This window comes from Pinus tabuliformis, chromosome 9 (genome assembly GCF_031772625.1).
Source record: "Pinus tabuliformis cultivar Carrire ecotype Pingquan chromosome 9, CPIR1, whole genome shotgun sequence".
Lineage (NCBI taxonomy): Eukaryota > Viridiplantae > Streptophyta > Pinopsida > Pinales > Pinaceae > Pinus > Pinus tabuliformis.
In genome coordinates this window covers 842,965,957-842,984,085 of record NC_142307.1, presented here as the reverse complement: position 1 = coordinate 842,984,085, position 18,129 = coordinate 842,965,957, and the positions used below count along the sequence as shown (strand labels likewise).

Below are 18,129 nucleotides of genomic sequence, written 5' to 3'. Positions count from 1 at the left end.
TCTACTTGGCCAAGAACTTGACCCTTTAAAGTGGGCTGCTAAATCAGCCTCAAACTGAATTGACTTGAATGCCATATCACTTGGCTTGACCTTTTTGACTTGGAGAAACATCTTTAATATATCCCCAATATATATATATTTTTTGCAATTTACTTCTCTATTTCTCCACTTTTATGAGTAAAAGTGGGTTTTCATGGCGGAATAATCAAATTTTGACCCGCAAAGTGGGTACTAGAATAATGTTGGTGCTATGAGCATGAATTTTGAGCACCCACATGCCACCAACATTTCCTAGTGCCACTTATTTACATTATTACATAGGAAGTTAATTAAAAATTGCATCCTGCGGGAATCTTTAATGAATTAAAAAATCCTAGAAAGACCTAGTCAAATTCTGGAAGACTCTGGATATGACCTAGCATGGTAATATACATCGACCTTAGACATTAGGATGTTGAAAATGTAACTAGTGTCGGTCTTCATAATGTAGTATTGAAATATTTATTATTATTCATTTATTACATTCATTATTATTATTATTTTTCTAGTCAAAGCATGTTCTTCATGCTTGTAGGGTTTATTGAGTCAAAAGAAAATGTCACGAGTCAAAACAATGTACTTGAGTCAAAGTCCCATTTGGACTATTTGTAAGAAAAAGAAAATAATTTTTGTTGAGTCAAAAAGTCAAATTTTGTCACCACAAGACCAAGTTGGGACTCCTGGTCAAATTGGCCTAAAAAGGCACCTATTTGACCTCCTAAGGACTGAGGGATCAATAGAAACAAAGCTATAATTAGCTTGCTGCTTAAAAGATCTGGGTTTAAGATGAATATATGCTGGTTTAGTATTATTATAGAGTTTCATAATTTTTATGGTCATTTGTTTAGTTTTTTATTATTAAGGTCGGCTATTTTTAATTTTTCATTTAAGGAGTTCAATTTCTTTTTTTTTTCAATTTAACTTATTAATATTACAGACATGACACATCTGCCTGCCACCTGGGCTGTAGATAGACCTGACTACTTTCAGTTAAGTAAAATTATCTCCTCAGTGAAATTACACAGCTGAAGAACATGAACATGTGGAACTCAGGAAGGAGTTTCTATATTAAATGATGATAATGGAAATTCTTTTCTCTTTTAATATTTTATAATTATTTACTGCTTTCACTCAGCCTCCATGGTCTTGGCAGCTCTCTGGAACTGTCATGGTACAGCATTGTCACTATGAGGCTTTCTCCTCCTGGAACATCATCTGCTTCACTTTAGGGTTAACCTTCTAGGTTTCCTCCATCTTCTGTTTTATTGTCTACCCTTTCTTTCATTAAATGGAGATTAGAACTGTTTAGGAGATGCTATATGCACTTCTTATTGCTGTTCTTAAAGGTCATACTTCCTAGTCCATTGACCTATTTTGGTCATTTGTGAATATTAATACAATTTTATTTCAATGCATTTCTAACAGTAGTTCTTAGTTAAGTGGTAGTATGATCAAGCATTTAGTGCTTTTGCAGCAAATACATTTGTTGAATTGAATCGGAGTATGTTGCAGGTCTTGGAAAGGAAATCAAATCCTGATGTTACATATCTTGAAATTGACAAATCTATCAAAGTAAGTTTTGGTCTCCATCTAAAATGTCCATTGTAAAGTTGTTGATCAATAGAGGTAAAAGAATGACCACTAACTAAAATTTAAAATGCCAGTCTATGTCGATTAACAATAAAGGAAAGAGGAAGTCCAATGGACTCATTCGTCAAGTAATGAGGGGGGAAGGAAAAAGGGATATCTCCCCTATTGAGCCAGTTAGGCTTGGTAGTGATGCAAAATTGCTTCTCATGGAATCTGGTTCCAAGGATGTTACTCATAAAGTTTTACTGCAAAGACCATATTCTACGCAAAAACAGGCATGTGATTTTCATGGATTTGCGCCTCCGCCAACAGCACCACATTTTCCTTCAAAGAAGAAAGAGGACCCAGTTAAGACAAGCTTAGAAGATACTGTCTTGCAGCAAAGGCCTGAAGCCAGAAGGATTGACTATAATTTGAGAAAGAACCCCAGTGACCGAAATACTAAGGAAATCGCGACTGAGGATTCACTGTTGTCAAAAACTGATACTGTGAACACTTATGCTGCTGCAGATAAAAGAGGAGAAGTAAAAAGAGAGAGAGGAATATCAATGAACAGGCCAACTATGGCCATGAATCCAATTGTATTGACGTCATATGAAATGGATCACAGAAAATTGCATGGAAGAACAGAAGATGAAAATCACCTTCAAAGAAGTGCTTCAGAGAGCAAGGAAGATGCCAGAAGTTTCCCTTCCAGAGAGCCTCAGACAATGAGTGGGTCTGTCCCATCATCGACTAAATCTGATAAGATGTCATTATATCAAACAGATTCCCTTGCTGATGGTGTACATGCCATTATATTTGAAAGGAATGCACAAATTTCAGATCAGAAAAATGGAATGTTATTACAACCTGTACAGGTATAAATATATCTGCCTTCACGCTTAAGTCATTATGTTATCTTTCTTCTTAGAGATTAAATCTCTGGCATGAGGAACTTGAAGAGGTATGGTATATTGCCATAGAGCAGACAAAGTCAATAGGCTGCTTATTTTGCCATACAAGATGCTTTTTCCTGTATTAAGTAACTTGATATTTTTTAGATGATTACATTTTGTCATATTATTAGCATGGGCTTTGGAGAAATCTGAAAGGTGTTTGCAGGAAGGCAAGGATGATGACTGGGCACGTGCTGAGTCCTTTCACAAGTCAGGAGAACTTGAGGAGGTGGAGCTCATTAGTTGCTTCAAGAGTGGTTTTGCTGTAAGTTTTGTATCTATGTCTTATGACCTGATAGCATTTCAGCCTAGGAGAGTTTCACTTGGATTAGATGCATGAAAATGTTATGAAAGAATGACTTACATTGCTAGAGAACATCAATTAACACTAAAACACATGAATTTGTCCATAAAAATATAAACAAGTTGTTTTTTTTTTCATTTGGCTATTGTGTGAGAATTTCCAGATACATGATTTGGACTTGGCAGGTATCTTTTGGTTCACTTATTGGGTTTCTGCCACACCGAGATCTTGGTCCACAAAGGAAGTACTTTTCTTTTGAAGCATGGCTGCAAGAGAAAGGTCCAGACCCATCAACATTCAAGAAAGGCATAGAGGAAGAATGTAGCTCAATTTTTGAAACTAAGATGTCAACTCTGGTATTAACAACTTTTCTAAAGAATGAAGGAAATATACAATCTGCAGAAAAAGAGCGTGCTGCTATTAGAATTGAAGAATATCAGCATCTTCTTAATTTGTACAACCAAGATAGAACAAACTTTTTCTCTTATTTTGTTGGTCAGGTATGAAAAACTAAATAAGTTTATACAATAGTTTTCTCTTATGGCTTTTTCTGAATCTGATTTACTTCAAAAACTCCTTTCTTGCAGAAAACAAGAGCACGCGTGACATCCATTGACAGAAAATCTGGAAGGCTGCTATTCTCTGAGAAACTAATACAAGGTCGAGATTTTGGCAAGAAGAAAGAGAATCTAATGGTCAGTAGTAGCGTGATGTCAGTGTATTCTAGCGATATCATCTCGTCTTTTTGGATTACAGTTGGATTTCCCTTGGACAAAGTTGTGATTAATCAATAATTCCATTCCAAAAGCTACCTAGTGTGGTTTCAATTTTTGGCGTTTTTTGCTGGCACTTATTAACATTCTTATGTTCAAAGTTGTGCCAAGTACACATATTGTGTTTGGTTTCCTTTGCTGCTTACCTAAATAAGATACATATTTCAATCTACTTGCTGAAGAAGTGTTACTAAGTAATATGCTATACTTATTTTCCAATTTGCAGTTGATATTGTTTTTTTGAAAAACTGATCCAAGTAGTCGATGCATTTTGGAAGTGTTAACCACCACCCGTGGGTAGTGTCCATAGGAGAAATTTTTTCTCCTGTATGGTCTTCCGCTGGCAACTGGCAGTCCCTTGCAGCCACCAGATAGCTCGATGTGCCACTATCTCCGCCACTAGAGCTAGCCATATGCTCCCTTGCCCATCTGTTATGATCGTATGTTTGAAGGTGGGCCTTCCAACCCTGAAGGTAAGGCTTTTCATTGTGAAGTTGGGTATTTTTGTTTACTTATCATGGACACTTTCGGGCCTGGATTAGTGGAGGGATTTAGCGGAAAGAGTGGGCTTGGTTTGCACTCTTGTCTCCTCTGTCCAATTTGATGGTTAGCCTTGTATCCTAGTCCCATGGGATCTCCTTTATTGGCTACTAGCTTTAGGGGTGGCACTACACGGGAAACACTGATTTTGGTTGCATGGTCCCACTTCCCGATACCATGTACATCTCTCCCTTCGCTCATTATAATCCCATTCACTATATTTACCATCTGGGTCCATATTTGTCCATTGGGTCCACAAGGAGTTAGCCTCCCCCTCCCCTTGTCCACACCTTGGGTCGGGCCCGAAACGATGCCCTGGAGGTGGTTGCAGCTAAAAAGAAAAGAAAAAGCATAATTTGACCACTCTCAATAGGAAATGTACCATAAAATTTAAAAGATGGTTGGGACATACAAATTTAGCACATGGGCAAAAGCCAAACATGAGCTCTACCCCTTTCATCATTAAGGAACATATGATCGTCCCAACCCTCGGTGGGCAATGAACTGTCCCACCTTAAAAAGGGTATCCATTGTTATATCTTACACATCATGCTGTCATCCCCTGGAGCCCCGAGTAGTTATAAAAGAAAAATCAATAAAAGGCAAAAGGCATATGAAGAAGGGTGGAAAAACAAAGGCCAGGGCAACTCATGTACCACGATTGCTCCCTCCTACATTCATATATCTAAGAATAGGCATCCCTTATTATAGCTACCCTTGTACTGTGGCATGTGGCTTGGAGCCCTCCCCTGATGCCCCATTCCAATACACCATTGTATCACGTGCCACCTGCCATTTGATGGATGTACCATGGACATGTCATCCCCTTAGAGGCTGAAACCACCTAATAGGGTCCTTGGTTAACCTTCTTCTTGAACTTGAAGAAACTTGTACATTCTAAAGCCCACTATGGAAGGACATGCCACCATGAAGTGTCCATTTGGTTCCATGATTTGTAAGCACATTTACTTAATTGCATTAATGTTTTGTTGTACTGGAAAGGGAGGGGACACATTGGATCTTGTACAGGATTGCAGGTGGGTCTTCATCTGGGGTTTGGTCTCCCTATATGGGGTCCAAGCCCTCCAAAGTGTCATATTGGCATTTGTAGGGTGAGTGTTGAGAGCCACGGGCCTCCACGATAGCAGAGAGAAGATTGCCACTTCATGGGATCCTTTAGTTCCACCTATTGCATTCTTGTGTTCCACCTCTTGGACGATGATGATGCACCTGGACCACCTTACCCAGTCGGCTCCACTCTTGTACCACACATTTGGCAGCTGATCCTGGGCCCAAAAGAAGATGTGTCTCACTATGGGAGACAATGGGAGGGCTTGCATCGTTCTTCTAGCCCTTACATATGGGATACAAGCTTCTTCGATCTATTTGGAGACCCATAGCCACTTGGGGGCACCACATGCCATTTGCTTGGATATCAAGGGGCCAACCCCTTTATCACTATTTTTGCAGCTCATTTATTCATCTTGGCACATATTGGATTCCATTAGGCTTCTTCATTAGCCCTTCAACCTATTGTATCTATTATTTTTCCCTCTTGGGAGGCATATCTTTGTATTATGGAGCTATCTTGGTGGGCTTGTCACCAAGGGATGTTATTTTTGCACATTATTTTATTAGTTGGCACATTAGTAGGCCTTATTAGGCAAATTGAATTTGTTGGGGAGGATCATAGTATTAAAAACTGGCCTAGCTAACCGGTTACTGGTCTAACTGGCCGGTTAGCAGGCCCACCGGTTGGAACCGGTGAAAAAACAGAGTTTAATAGGCTGTGTGGCGAAAATTTTGACCTAACCAGTCCTACACTGGTCTAACCGGTCCTAAACCGGTTGGTTACCTGCCATGCCCACTGAGGACCCACAATGATGCTTTTCCAAGGTATTTTATGGGTTTTAGAGGGAAATTAAGGGTGCTTTCCCTCCAAAAACGCCCTCTCCAAGCCTTTAAGGAACAAAAACGGTTAAATGATCTTGTTTTTGACATTCGTGCAATACAACCTTCATCTGAGGTGGAACCAAATGATGAACAAAGCACCTGATCTAGATCCCATTGTGTTGGACGATATTGATCCAACATCAGAATGGGTGGAGGAGACTGAAGATCCTGTGTTTGAGGCTGATTTTGATATTGACATGGCTTTAGCGGGAGATGAAGCAGATTTTGTGGCGGCATCAGAACCAAGATCAGTAGCGGCATCAATGAAAGGCAAAGAACCAATGGAAGGCGCTAGTTGTGCAGGTCGACAAACTCATGCTTCCATTAGGTCCACTTCTATTGTTATTGGTGGCATTGCTACTGAGGTTGCAGAACAGGCTAAGGCATCCTCAAACTCTAAACTAGGTGATGTCTATGTCGCTCCTAATGATGATCCTGTGGCTAGTAGTGGTGATGAACTTTATGATTGATCATGTGTACACTGTAGACTTGTAGCAGGCCAATGGCCTCATAGCTTGCAACATTGTTTTTGGACTTTATAGGCCATTTAGAGACTCATGTCTTATGTATTTTGCTATTTTGTCGATGATATGTATTGCACTCGGTGCCATTTCGATATATTCACCTTTACATGGTATCTAAATGAGTAAACTTTGCATGTTTTGTCTCTATTGGCTTGGAATCATGGTTTTAAATCTTAAAAATAGTTTTGTTTCATTAAAAATTAATTATTTAATGTATTTTTCTAAAACCGGTTTGTTTAGACCAAACTAGTCCCGGTTAGACCGGTTTCGGTCGGTAAACCGGTTCATTAGGTGGACCAGTTTGGTCACCGGTTCCGGTTTTAAAAACACTAGGGAGGATATATATTGATGTGATGATAATTTCATTTGATGATGACTGGGATTTGAACTTGTATTTCTTCTTGAGAATTTCGCTAGCCTTATTGATGGACGTGTTGTCGCTCAAATTGTACAGGCATTGCGACAATTACTCAGGGCAGGGGCTGTCACTTTGATCTCTGCCCACTCCTTTCTAGCTGTCTCCCAACAACAGGCTATGGGGGGTAGACCTTATGGAAATGAGATGATGGAAGACAAGTTGGGAACCAACTTGTCTGGGAGACACAGTTGAGTGGCCTAGCTACTCGGTTTAATATAGTAAGACTTGAGGATTCGATTAGATTTAGAAATGAAACCAGTGTCTTATGGAGTCAAAATTCTTCCTTATTAGAAATCAAGACCAAGTAACCGGATGGACAACTGTTGCTTAAATGATCAACTAACCTATATGAGATGCAAGTCCTAGAAACTAGGTGTAGTGCAAGGATCTTGGTTACTTTTAAATTATATGCCTAATCTAAATGGAACCTCTCTCTTAACTATGTTGAGATCAGTCTTTAGAGTAGGTTGTGGGATGGAAGCCAACGAGAAGCAATCAGAGGCTTGATTAACGATACCTCCCCCTGTATTCCAACCATCTAGTGCCTCCAACACTGCAGAGATTGTGGCTCCGACGATTGCAAGATCATTGTGTTAACCACTAAAAAGGGCTGAATTCCTCAAGCTAGATGAGAGAGGGTTGTCCTAGGAATCTATCAACCAAGCTTATGCTTGGAGGTAAATTATTAATGTAGATTAAGCCTAGAATGCTTATGCATAGATGATGAGTGAAATTCTTAGTCAAGATTGCATAAGGTTTAAGTACTTAAGTTATAATATTTCTTTAGGACAAGAGTACTTGTAAATCAAATGTAATCTTACAACCAAGAAAGTGCCAATAAATTAGTGCCAATGTCAAATCCACAAGATGACAATCACTCAAGATATTCAATCAACAATCTTATGCTATGATTATGAGATGTTCATTTTAGAATAGAAGCCTTCAAGTAAAGAATACTTAGGTGCCACAAGATCACAATTTGTTCAATGATACTTAATTAGAACAAGTTGTGCCAATAAGATCACAAATGCTCTTCACCAAAATTCTTCAATGATCACCCAACAATAGAATGACTATATTCACAAATTTACCAAAGAGATACAATTATGGATTAAGTGCTTGAGTGAGTGAATTTATATGAAACTTGAAACTTGCGGATCCACTCACAACAATAAATATGTTAGCACACTTAAGTCGATTTGCTACAAAACCATGAGCATAAATCCAAAGATTTGATTCCACTTATCTCCTTATTAAACTTTTATGACAACGGCAAGTAAATCAATCTAGACCGAAGAGACAACAAGCATACGAGAACCACATATGATGAATGAGATGCCTAACAACTTGCTAATGTAAAACACGAGTTAATTATCCTTTTTATGATAATTTACTCACTGTTATATCATATCTGAAATACTTATTACAACAGTAAGAAAAGTAAACCAACAGTGAGTTATTAGTGCAATAACTTGAGTCAAAAAGTGCCCAAAATTTATCAATTTTTGTTTGTTTGTAAGCTTGGCGGACTACATCTTCATCATGTCCAATATATCACCTCGATTGGGTGGGGAATTGAATTGGTGACTTCCCATCAAGGAGTGTCTTAATAGAGCACCCTCTCATCATTTATCCAAAACCTCGTGCACAAAATTTATCAAATTCTTAGATCAAGTTTTCCAAACTGAAAAATTAGATTTTTAAGCCCTTTAAGATGCAGTATTAAGAAAATATCAGATCTGATTATTCAGTTATGCAGTGATTTTCCAACAAGAAAATGAGTAGATCTAGGCTAGGAACTTGATTCCCAAGTGGCCACAAAAATAGGAAAATTTTATTATGAATTTTTAAGGTGTTTAGAGTCTAGACCAGTGTTGAAAATATCGGTATCGGTAAAATATCGGCGAGGGTCTTGAAAACATCTTATCAAAAATATCGGCAAACATAATATATATATATATATATATATATATATATATATATATATATTTTCTCAGATTTTTAAACATAGCCGACCGATATTTACTCGACTATATATCATTTTGCCGAAAATATCGCCGATATATCGACAATATTATCAACACTGGTTTAAACCACTTAGCTGTTATTTTAGGGCTTTTAATTCACTGTTATGAAATAAAAATGACAGCTGAAGCAAAGCAGTGAGAAACTAAGGGTTTAGAGAGCAAACCCTAGGCCTAAAGCCTTATAGCACACTTGCCAAAATTGCCTAAATTTTCCAATGAAGATGCCACTTGAAAATAAAAGCTTTTGAGTCAACTTTTCTGCAAAACACACCAAGTATTCAGTCCAGAAAATTGAGAGATGGACAGAGGTCAAATTAGGGCCAAGAGAGCGCAATGCTAAGCGCAGTAGGTCTAGTGTTGGGTAAGAGAAGGCCTAGAAGGCCAACAAAGTGGCAATGGAGGTGGGAAAAGGCCAAGAAGGCTTGACGCTAGAGGAAGAAAGCCCTCCAAGGGCTAGCGGCTAGGGTTTGGGGCTAGGAAAGGGTTGAAAAGAAGCAAGAAAATGCCAAAGAGGAAGAGCAAAGGCTAGAAGAGGAGGCCGAGAGGAGGAAGGAGGAAGAGGGCTTAAAAGCCCACGAAAAGCCTCTTAGGGCAGCCGTCTAGTGTGGAGGAGGGGGTCTAAGGCCTCCTAGAATATGGCTAGGCCTAAAAAGGCCTAAAACCCTTGATGCAGGGCTAAATAGGTAAGGGCAAGGGCCCTAGAGGCTACGACTAGCCCTAAAAGGGCTAAAAATGATGATGTAGAGGGATGGAAGGCTAACTCAAAGGCTAGAGAGGGAAACACTTGCTCTGGAGAGGCTAGATTCGGGCTCGGGAGAGCTAAAATTTGAAAGCCTTGCTTCAGAAAAATTAATTTTCTTCAAATCTGAATTTTATTGCAAATTCTTCAATGGATGCCCCTACAAAAAATTTTAGAGACTAGATCTTACCCTCAAGGGCCTAGATCTAGCTCTATTCCAACTCTTCTTGCTTGATCACACTTGCAAAAATAAATTCACAAGTGCCCAAAACCCCAATATATACAACAATTCTCCAAACCCCAAAACCCCAATTAGAAAAATAATTGACAAATATACAAATATACAAGGCTTTTGAAAGAAATTTTGAGAAATATTTTTTTTAGATTTTTTTTGATAAATGGCCGAGTGTGTTTCTAAGAATTAATGCAAACTACAACTTCAACGAAATTAAATAAACCATATAAATATTTGGAGTCCAAACAAGGTCAGCCTACGCCCATAGTTTGTGAACTTGGAGCCCAAGGACTAGGGAACTTGCAAACACTATATACTTTTCTTAAGAAAGCTTGTTAGACATATGGCGAATTAGATCACCTAAAATAGACCCAAAATCTACCAATAGAATGTTGTTATCCCCATCTAATGAAAAACAAACTTTAAAAATATTGAGCACAATATAGGAAAGCCTGTACCCAACATGTACCACAAATCAGTAGATAATAAACACCATGAACTGCACCCAAAAGTCTTTATTATGATTCAAATAATGTTCCCAATGGGACAATAGCGTACCTCAATTTTTCTGCAAAATTTCCTTAGCTAAACATCTGATGGCTTGAGACTCAAATGACTCTAATTTAGAGATAAACCCTCCAAGTGGAAAAATAATGGCTAATTGGCTTGATCCGTGTCAAAATAATCTCGGTAATCGATTAATTCTTGATCAACTTTTAATCTCTGCTATTGAAATAATTATTTTTGAGGAATTTTCAAATTTCTCATTTAACCCATTTTTTATTAGCTCAAAATAATCAAAATTAATTATTTTGAGCTAATTTCCTTAAAAATTTGACTTTGACTTAACTACCAAAGTCCAAGGGTCCAATTTTTCTTGAAATATCCAATATTCTTTTAGTGGGGTACCGCCAAAATTAATTCCTTTGAGACCCACGAATTTTTCCACTTGGAGACATTTAATTTTGACTCTAATTTATTAAATTTCTGGCTTAGGAATTTTTTTTTTTTACCAAAAAATTTAATTAATTGACACTTGAGGGGATTAATAATTTTTTCCACCCTCTAATACTTTAGCCATGGTGTCTAAGTATGAGGGACCATGCACCAAAATATTTTTTATGTAAAATTTTTATAATTTGACCCTCAAAGAGGGAATGCCTTTTTGACCCTCAAAATACATACCCAATTCTGCGACACAATATAATCTAGTAGACCAAGTGATTTGTAATAAAATAATTTAGCCAATTAGTTTAAATTTTTCCCAAATCACTTTTACATAAGACTCGACTAGAATACTAGGACTCACCTAAGACTTTGATGAAAAATTCCACCCTAGCTTTGGGGTGAGGTTGGAGGGAAAAACTCTGCCGACTATCCGTGTTTAGAAACACAAATGAGCCAGTGAGAGGAAAAACCTCCTAGGATGAAATTTTTGCCATAATAATAGGCTTACCTAGGTTGTTACATACATATACAGTCTTACTAGCATCATTTACATTATAAATTTGCAGAATGGGTTTACAATGCCTCAATAAACTGATGATTAATGATACGATCCTTTGAAATTTTTTTGGCATATCTGCTTCCTTGGTACTTTGACAAAAGGTGTGCAACATCTGGCTCCATATGGGGAGACTTTGCTTCCATGAAGTCACATGAGAACCCCAGGATCCTACATCAAAGAAAACAAAAGTCCATCAAATAGATATCCATTCAAAATCTAAATCATCATGCATATATAGTAAATTCGCTGAATAGAAAAATCTACTCTAACAAACTGAAATATAGAGACATAACATAAATGCGTGAAATAAAACTATCTAACGACATAAATGAAAAGGAGTAGGGTTAGAAATACTATAGAAATGATGCCCTATGGCATCAAATGTCTTCAACATAGTGCATACTGAGCATCTGCCAACTTTCTGGCAGGTCTATGGGCTGCTTCTCAGATGTATCATACCGAATTACGAAAATGCCGTGACTTATCCGAATATCAAGCTGTTCTCGACCATTAGATGCATCAAACCTCTTCCTTCTTTTCTGCCTTTTACGTTTGTTTTCGGCAGGCTGTGAAGCTAATAGTAGGACTGATGTAGATTTTATATCTTAATCCTGAAGATCTGAGGAATCTGAAGTATGCCCAATGTTATTCTGAATATACTTTATCAAAGGAGAGACATGAGCTTGATCATTCTCAAGCTCTTTTCCAACTATGGTGACCTTCTTGCAATGAGATAAGAACTGCTCTAGTGGATTGAGGGACTTGTGAGTCGTGAACAATCCTTTGTGCTTCCCCCTGGATCCTTCAGTCTGAGCTGAAGTCTCGGAACCTGTGTCTTTTCCATCATTTGCAGCTTATTCTGAAGAGTGGTCTTTTCAATTTTGATGGCATCCATCTGATTTGAGTGTTCAACCTTTATAGCATTGATTTCCTTGGCATGGCTTTCCTCCATGGTTAACAACTTGTTCTGAAGATATATCTGACCAGCTTCCATATCTTTTCTTGTTCCATCATTATCTGCTTTTATGGTCATCAAATGATTCTGCATATCAGACGTCATAGCTTTCATCTCTTGAACACACTTTTCCTCTATGGTGGCTATTTGATTGGAGTGATTAATTTTCATGATCTTTAGCTCCTCATCATGTTTTTCTTCTATAGTTGACAACTTGCTCTGAAAACCGATTTCCATGTCCTTTATTACTTTATCATGATTTGCTTGCATGATGATCAAATGATTTTGCATGGCGGCCACTTGATCGAAGTGATTGACCTTCATGATTTCTAGCTCTTCATCCCGCTTTTCTAATTTGGTGTACATGGCTCTCATATCCTTGGCGTGATTTGCCATCAATTTCTCTTGATTTAGTTCCATGGTTTTCATCATTTGAGTCAACTTATTGATTAGTTGTTTATCTTTTTCCTTTTCATTGTTGATACCAATTCGACAACTCGTCCTTGCTTTTCCACTATCGCAGATTCTTCTTGCAACTGCACAAGTGGATTCATCATGAAAAAGATTACAAGGTCGACAATATGGTACATCCTCTTGATATCTTTCTATGATATTTGGGTCCTTCACATGACTAATCTCATCTCTTTGTTCAGTGCTAGAGGCACAAGGTTAGCCCCTTTGATTTCCATATTTATCTTCAAAGGCCTCAAAAATTGATTGTAAGGAGTCAAAGGTTTCATTAGGGAACTCCCAAAACCAATCTTGTGCATCGTCTTCTAATGAAAGAACAAAGAGTCACATCTTGACATCCTCATGTTCATCATATGCACAACCACCGAACTTTACCATACGAAGAACGAACTCTGTAAGATGAACACTAGCAGTGACCATACCATTACCCATGAAAGAAAGAAAATTATCAATGGCCTCTTCTAGAATATCATGAAGAATGCCAGTGAAGCGACAAGGGGTGAACAAGTCATCCATGATGACTTGCTGAAGGGATGTCAGAGAGAGAGATTATTGTTCAAGAAAAACAAGAGATCCACAAGAAGTGAGCTTCTAGCAGAAATTCTTGCAAGAAATGAAAGAAGTGGGGTCGCCACTTGAACTTGAATCTAACTCGAAGATCCAAAAGGAAAAAATCGAAAAGTTAGTTAGGGAGAAGCAAATGGATATTAGGGAGGGTTTCTTGTCCGAGAAAAAATGGATGAATGAATGGAGTCACCACCCAAGCAGGAAAGCAATTGAAATGTCTAGGTGCTAAAGGTGCAGATAGGGAAGATGAAAGGATTAGTGAGAGAAAAAAGATAAGGTGATGAAAAGATGAAGAACGATAAAGAATGAAAATGATGATATGATGAAGAAATGTCGTTGAAGTGCCTAGAACAAGATGGTCCTTGGCAACGACGCCAAAAAATGTTGTCGCTCAGATTGTACAGGCACCGTGACAACAACTCAAGGCGGGGGCTATCACTCTAATCCTAACCCACTCCGTTCTAGTTGTCTCCCAACGGCAGGCTATGGGCGGTAGACACCATGGAAATGAGATGATGGAAGACAAGTTGGGAACCAACTTGTCTAGGAGACACACTTGAGTGGCCTAGCTACTCGATTTAATTTAGCAAGACTTAAGGATTCAATTAGATTTAGAAATGAGACCAGTGCCTTATGGAGTCAAAATTCTTACTTATTAGAAATCAAGACCAAGTAACTACTGCTTAAAAGATCAACTAACCTATATGAGATGCAAGTCCTAGAAACTAGGTGTAATGCAAGGATCTTGGCTACTTAAAAATTATATGCCTAGTCTAAATAGAACCTCTCTCTTAAATGTTTTGAGCTCAGTCTTTAGAGTAGGTCGTGGAATGGAAGCCAACAGGAAGCAAGCAAAGGCTTGATTAATGATACCTCCCCCTGTGTTCCAACCACCCAGTGCCTCTAGCGCTACAGAGACTGTGGCTCTGACAACTGCAAGGTCACTGTGTTAACCACTAAAAAGGGTTGAATCCCTCAAGCTAGATGAGAGAGGGTTGTCCTAAGAATCTATCAACCGAGCTTATGCTTGGAGGTAAATTATTAATGCAAATTAAGCCTAGAATGCTTATGTAGAGATGATGAGTGAAATTCTTAGTCAAGATTGCTTAAGGTTTAAATACTTAAGTTATGACATTTCTTTAGGACAACAATACTTGTAAATCAAATGCAATCTTACAACCAAGAAAGTGCTAGTAATTTAGTGCCAATATCAAATCCACAAGATGCCAATCAATCAAGATATTCAATCAACAATCTTGTGCTATGATTACGAGATGCTCACTTTAGAATAGAAGCCTCCAAGTAAAGAATACTTAGGTGCCACAAGATCACAATCTGTTCAACGATACTTAATTAGAACAAGGTATGCCAATAAGATAAAAAATACTCTTAACCAATATTCTTCAATGATCACCCAACAATAGAATGGCTATATTCACAAATTTACCAAAGAGATACAATTGTGGATTAAGTGCTTGAGTGAGTGAATTTATATGAAACTTGAAACTTACGGATCAACTCACAACAATAAATATGTTAACACACTTAAGTCGATTTGCTACAAAACTGTGAGCATAAATCCAAAGATATGATTTCAATTATCTCCTTATTAAACTTTTAGGACAGGAACAAGTAAATCAATCTAGATCCAAGAGATAGCAAGCATATAATAACCATATATGATGAATGATATGCCTAACAAATTGCCAGTGTAAATGTAATATTCCTAATTGGAATTTAACAGCTAATACCAAGCAATGGACTAAGAACAATAAATAAACTGGAACTCATACATAATAATTAAAACACCAAAATGTTTAGCAACACAATCTAAGCCATTTTATTAATTTTATGATAAAAGAGTACATAAAATGAGCTGAAGTTTTGGAACCTGGGCTTGCTATGCAAGTTATGCAAACCCCATGTAGTACAACTATGATTTGGAGGAAATACTGGCCCAAACTGGTACTGTGCACTACCCAGAAAATTATTGCTATTGCTGCTGGAATGGAACTGAAGATTCTGCCCTGAAGAATGCTCGGATCACCTTGAAATTGCAGCCACAGACTCCCCTCCAAAACCCCAGAAATACCTAGAAATGGTTTGGCCCAACTCCAAGCCAAAACTGAGCCCACCAAGTGATGCAGACTCCCTAGCTAACTAGCAATTCGCCCTGCTATAAGAATGAGGATTTCAGGCCCGAATATTGCCTGAAAATTCTATAAAATTAGCCGCAGACTCCTCTCAATAAACCCACAAAAACCCAGAAAGGGTTTGGGCTGAATCCAACGTGCCCCGGTGACCCCAAGAAATGTGTATGGTTCTAACTAGCTGGAAAAATGCCCTGTAGAAATAATTATGCTATACAAGGCCAATCAATTACTATAAAAATCTCCTCCAAGCCCTGCAAATCACTCCAAGCCTCTTTATTTCTCCTTAGCCTGAACTTCCCAAATCTCCCTGTCAAAATGTATGCGTAGTAGTTGTCCAGAAACGCTGGAAATAAATAAATTCGGCCCTCCAAAATGTAGCACTCTCCAAAGAAAAACTCGCCCTCCCAATGGATAAATCTCTGCAAATTCTTCAGCCAAACTCCACTATTTGCTAACTTTTCTCAGCCCCTTCGAATTTCCTTCTGCACCTTAAGAGAAGCACGCTCCAGCTGGAAATGGTCTACAATGTAGCTCCTAAAGAAGCCCTGAGATGGACTCCTTCTTACTCCCCTAGGGTGACACTCGAAGTTCATCGAAGATAAAGGTGGAATTCCTGCTTGGAAATTCCTTGTGCTGAACAACACGGTTGTCTTGGCTAAGTAGCTCAAGAGAACTAATGTTGAAATTGTAAAATGACTAAAGATTCCCCAAATGAGAGCCTCCTTTCTCTATTTATAATTGTTGGTCTCTCTCTCCCTTAGTGGCCCCCACTTTCCACTAGTTCATCCCCTTTCCTTTTCTATCTCTTGCTCCACAAGTGTGCATTCCCTTTTTGTCTCTCTTGTGGCCCCCACTTGCCAATGAGTTGCAATCATCTTTTCACCCAAGCTCCTCAAGCTAAAATCATATCTGAAACTCGAACTACAAAATTGTGCTATGCCTAGCACCTCCACAATAAACTTCGTTAATCTCCTCAAATAAGAAATCAAAATTGGGGATATTACAGTCCTCCCTACCAAAAATTGCTATGCTAAGGTCCCAAATACGCCACTAAATCGTCCCCGACATTTGCACTGTCTTGTCATGAAGGAATTCCTCAATACCAGGATCCCAAGCCATCGTGTCCAACGTGAAGCTCCCCTTGCTCCACTCACTATCCTGCCATGTATAAGTACCATAAGCCCTCTCCGTACCATAAATGAGTAGGGAATCATGATCATGATAATGTAGCACTCTATCCAACTCCTCATGAAGCTTCCTCATGCATCGTGTCCCGTCCAACTGTCTCAGACCATCCTCCAGGGTCCTGTTGCTCATGATGCAAGCATCAAGAGACAATATCCAAGTCCACTGTATCAGTGTGCAATGCTAGAGAGTGAAAAATGGAAGCTCACAGTCGGCCCTGTCATCAACTTGCTCTCCAAATTTGAGTGTGCCAAACCCAATGGTGTGTTTGATGCCCTCGTTAGGAGATCTCTCTGGAGGAAACACTTCAACAACTTGTCGCGCATCATCATCCTCTACTGCACTCAAATACGTATCCTTACACTCCTCTGCATAGCATTGAACTCCGTGGCACAACTCTATGCACAACTGGATACAAAAACTCAATGCCATGCCACCATGTACCATAGGGCATCCCATATGTGCCCATGCATCCACCACTTTGCTAGTACACCCACCACGATGTGATCTACACCTCCTCATCTGCCCAGGTACACCTATGTGGCCCAACTCCTCACATGCAATCGGGAATAATGCTACCATGTCGAACCTCAGTAGCTCTAGTGCCCAATACATCAATGAGAGAGCACTGTCTCCATATGATGCCCTGTTTGGTGGCCTGACAATGCCACCTCCTCCTACCAACTCCTGCCAGAGTAGTCTAATCATCCTACAATCCCATGTCAACCCAACATGCCATGAAAACTCATGAAATCTTCCTGCTCCTCTGTCAATCCATCCTGTCACTAGTGTTGTCAAGAACTCTAAAGGGGATATCAAAAGATGTGTGTGTCCAACCACCGAATCCATCATGCATCTACTATCATCACCTACCAACTCCACGATGTGATGGAGAATCCCACCTGGATCCCAACAACAGTTTGGTTCTTGAGCCCCTCTGGTAATCCACAACCTCTGCTGAACTGTGTTCATGGATGCATCTAACTTCCTAGCCAGCTCCATTGGATACCAACTCAATATCTCTCCATCCAACCCTGAGAGACGGATCGAATGCATGAAAAACCATACACAGAACTGTTGAAGTTTCTAAGTTTACTTAGTTTAGAAACCCTTCATGCACTTTTTCTGATTTATTCCTACCTACTTGTTATTTTCCTTTAACAAGTTATTTACAAAGTAAATACTGAAAATAAACACCAGTGCATGTTCAA

At 38.8% G+C, this 18,129-nt stretch overlaps 1 protein-coding gene across 6 annotated transcripts in view; it reads left to right on the top strand.

Moving 5' to 3' along the window:
* LOC149151416 (uncharacterized) overlaps positions 1–18,129 on the top strand; it is a 241,471-nt gene that overhangs the window by 44,707 nt on the left and 178,635 nt on the right. For 3 of the 6 annotated variants that reach the window (XM_089439862.1, XM_089439863.1, XM_089439861.1), the window contains exons 2-6: positions 1,552–1,611; positions 1,704–2,489; positions 2,734–2,832; positions 3,057–3,371; positions 3,459–3,566. In XM_089439862.1, coding sequence (XP_089295988.1) covers positions 1,552–1,611; positions 1,704–2,489; positions 2,734–2,832; positions 3,057–3,371; positions 3,459–3,566 — 1,368 coding nt within the window. The remainder of the gene's footprint in view (positions 1–1,551; positions 1,612–1,703; positions 2,490–2,733; positions 2,833–3,056; positions 3,372–3,458; positions 3,567–18,129) is intronic. The other 3 variants (XM_089439864.1, XM_089439865.1, XM_089439866.1) reach the window with 3 other exon arrangements.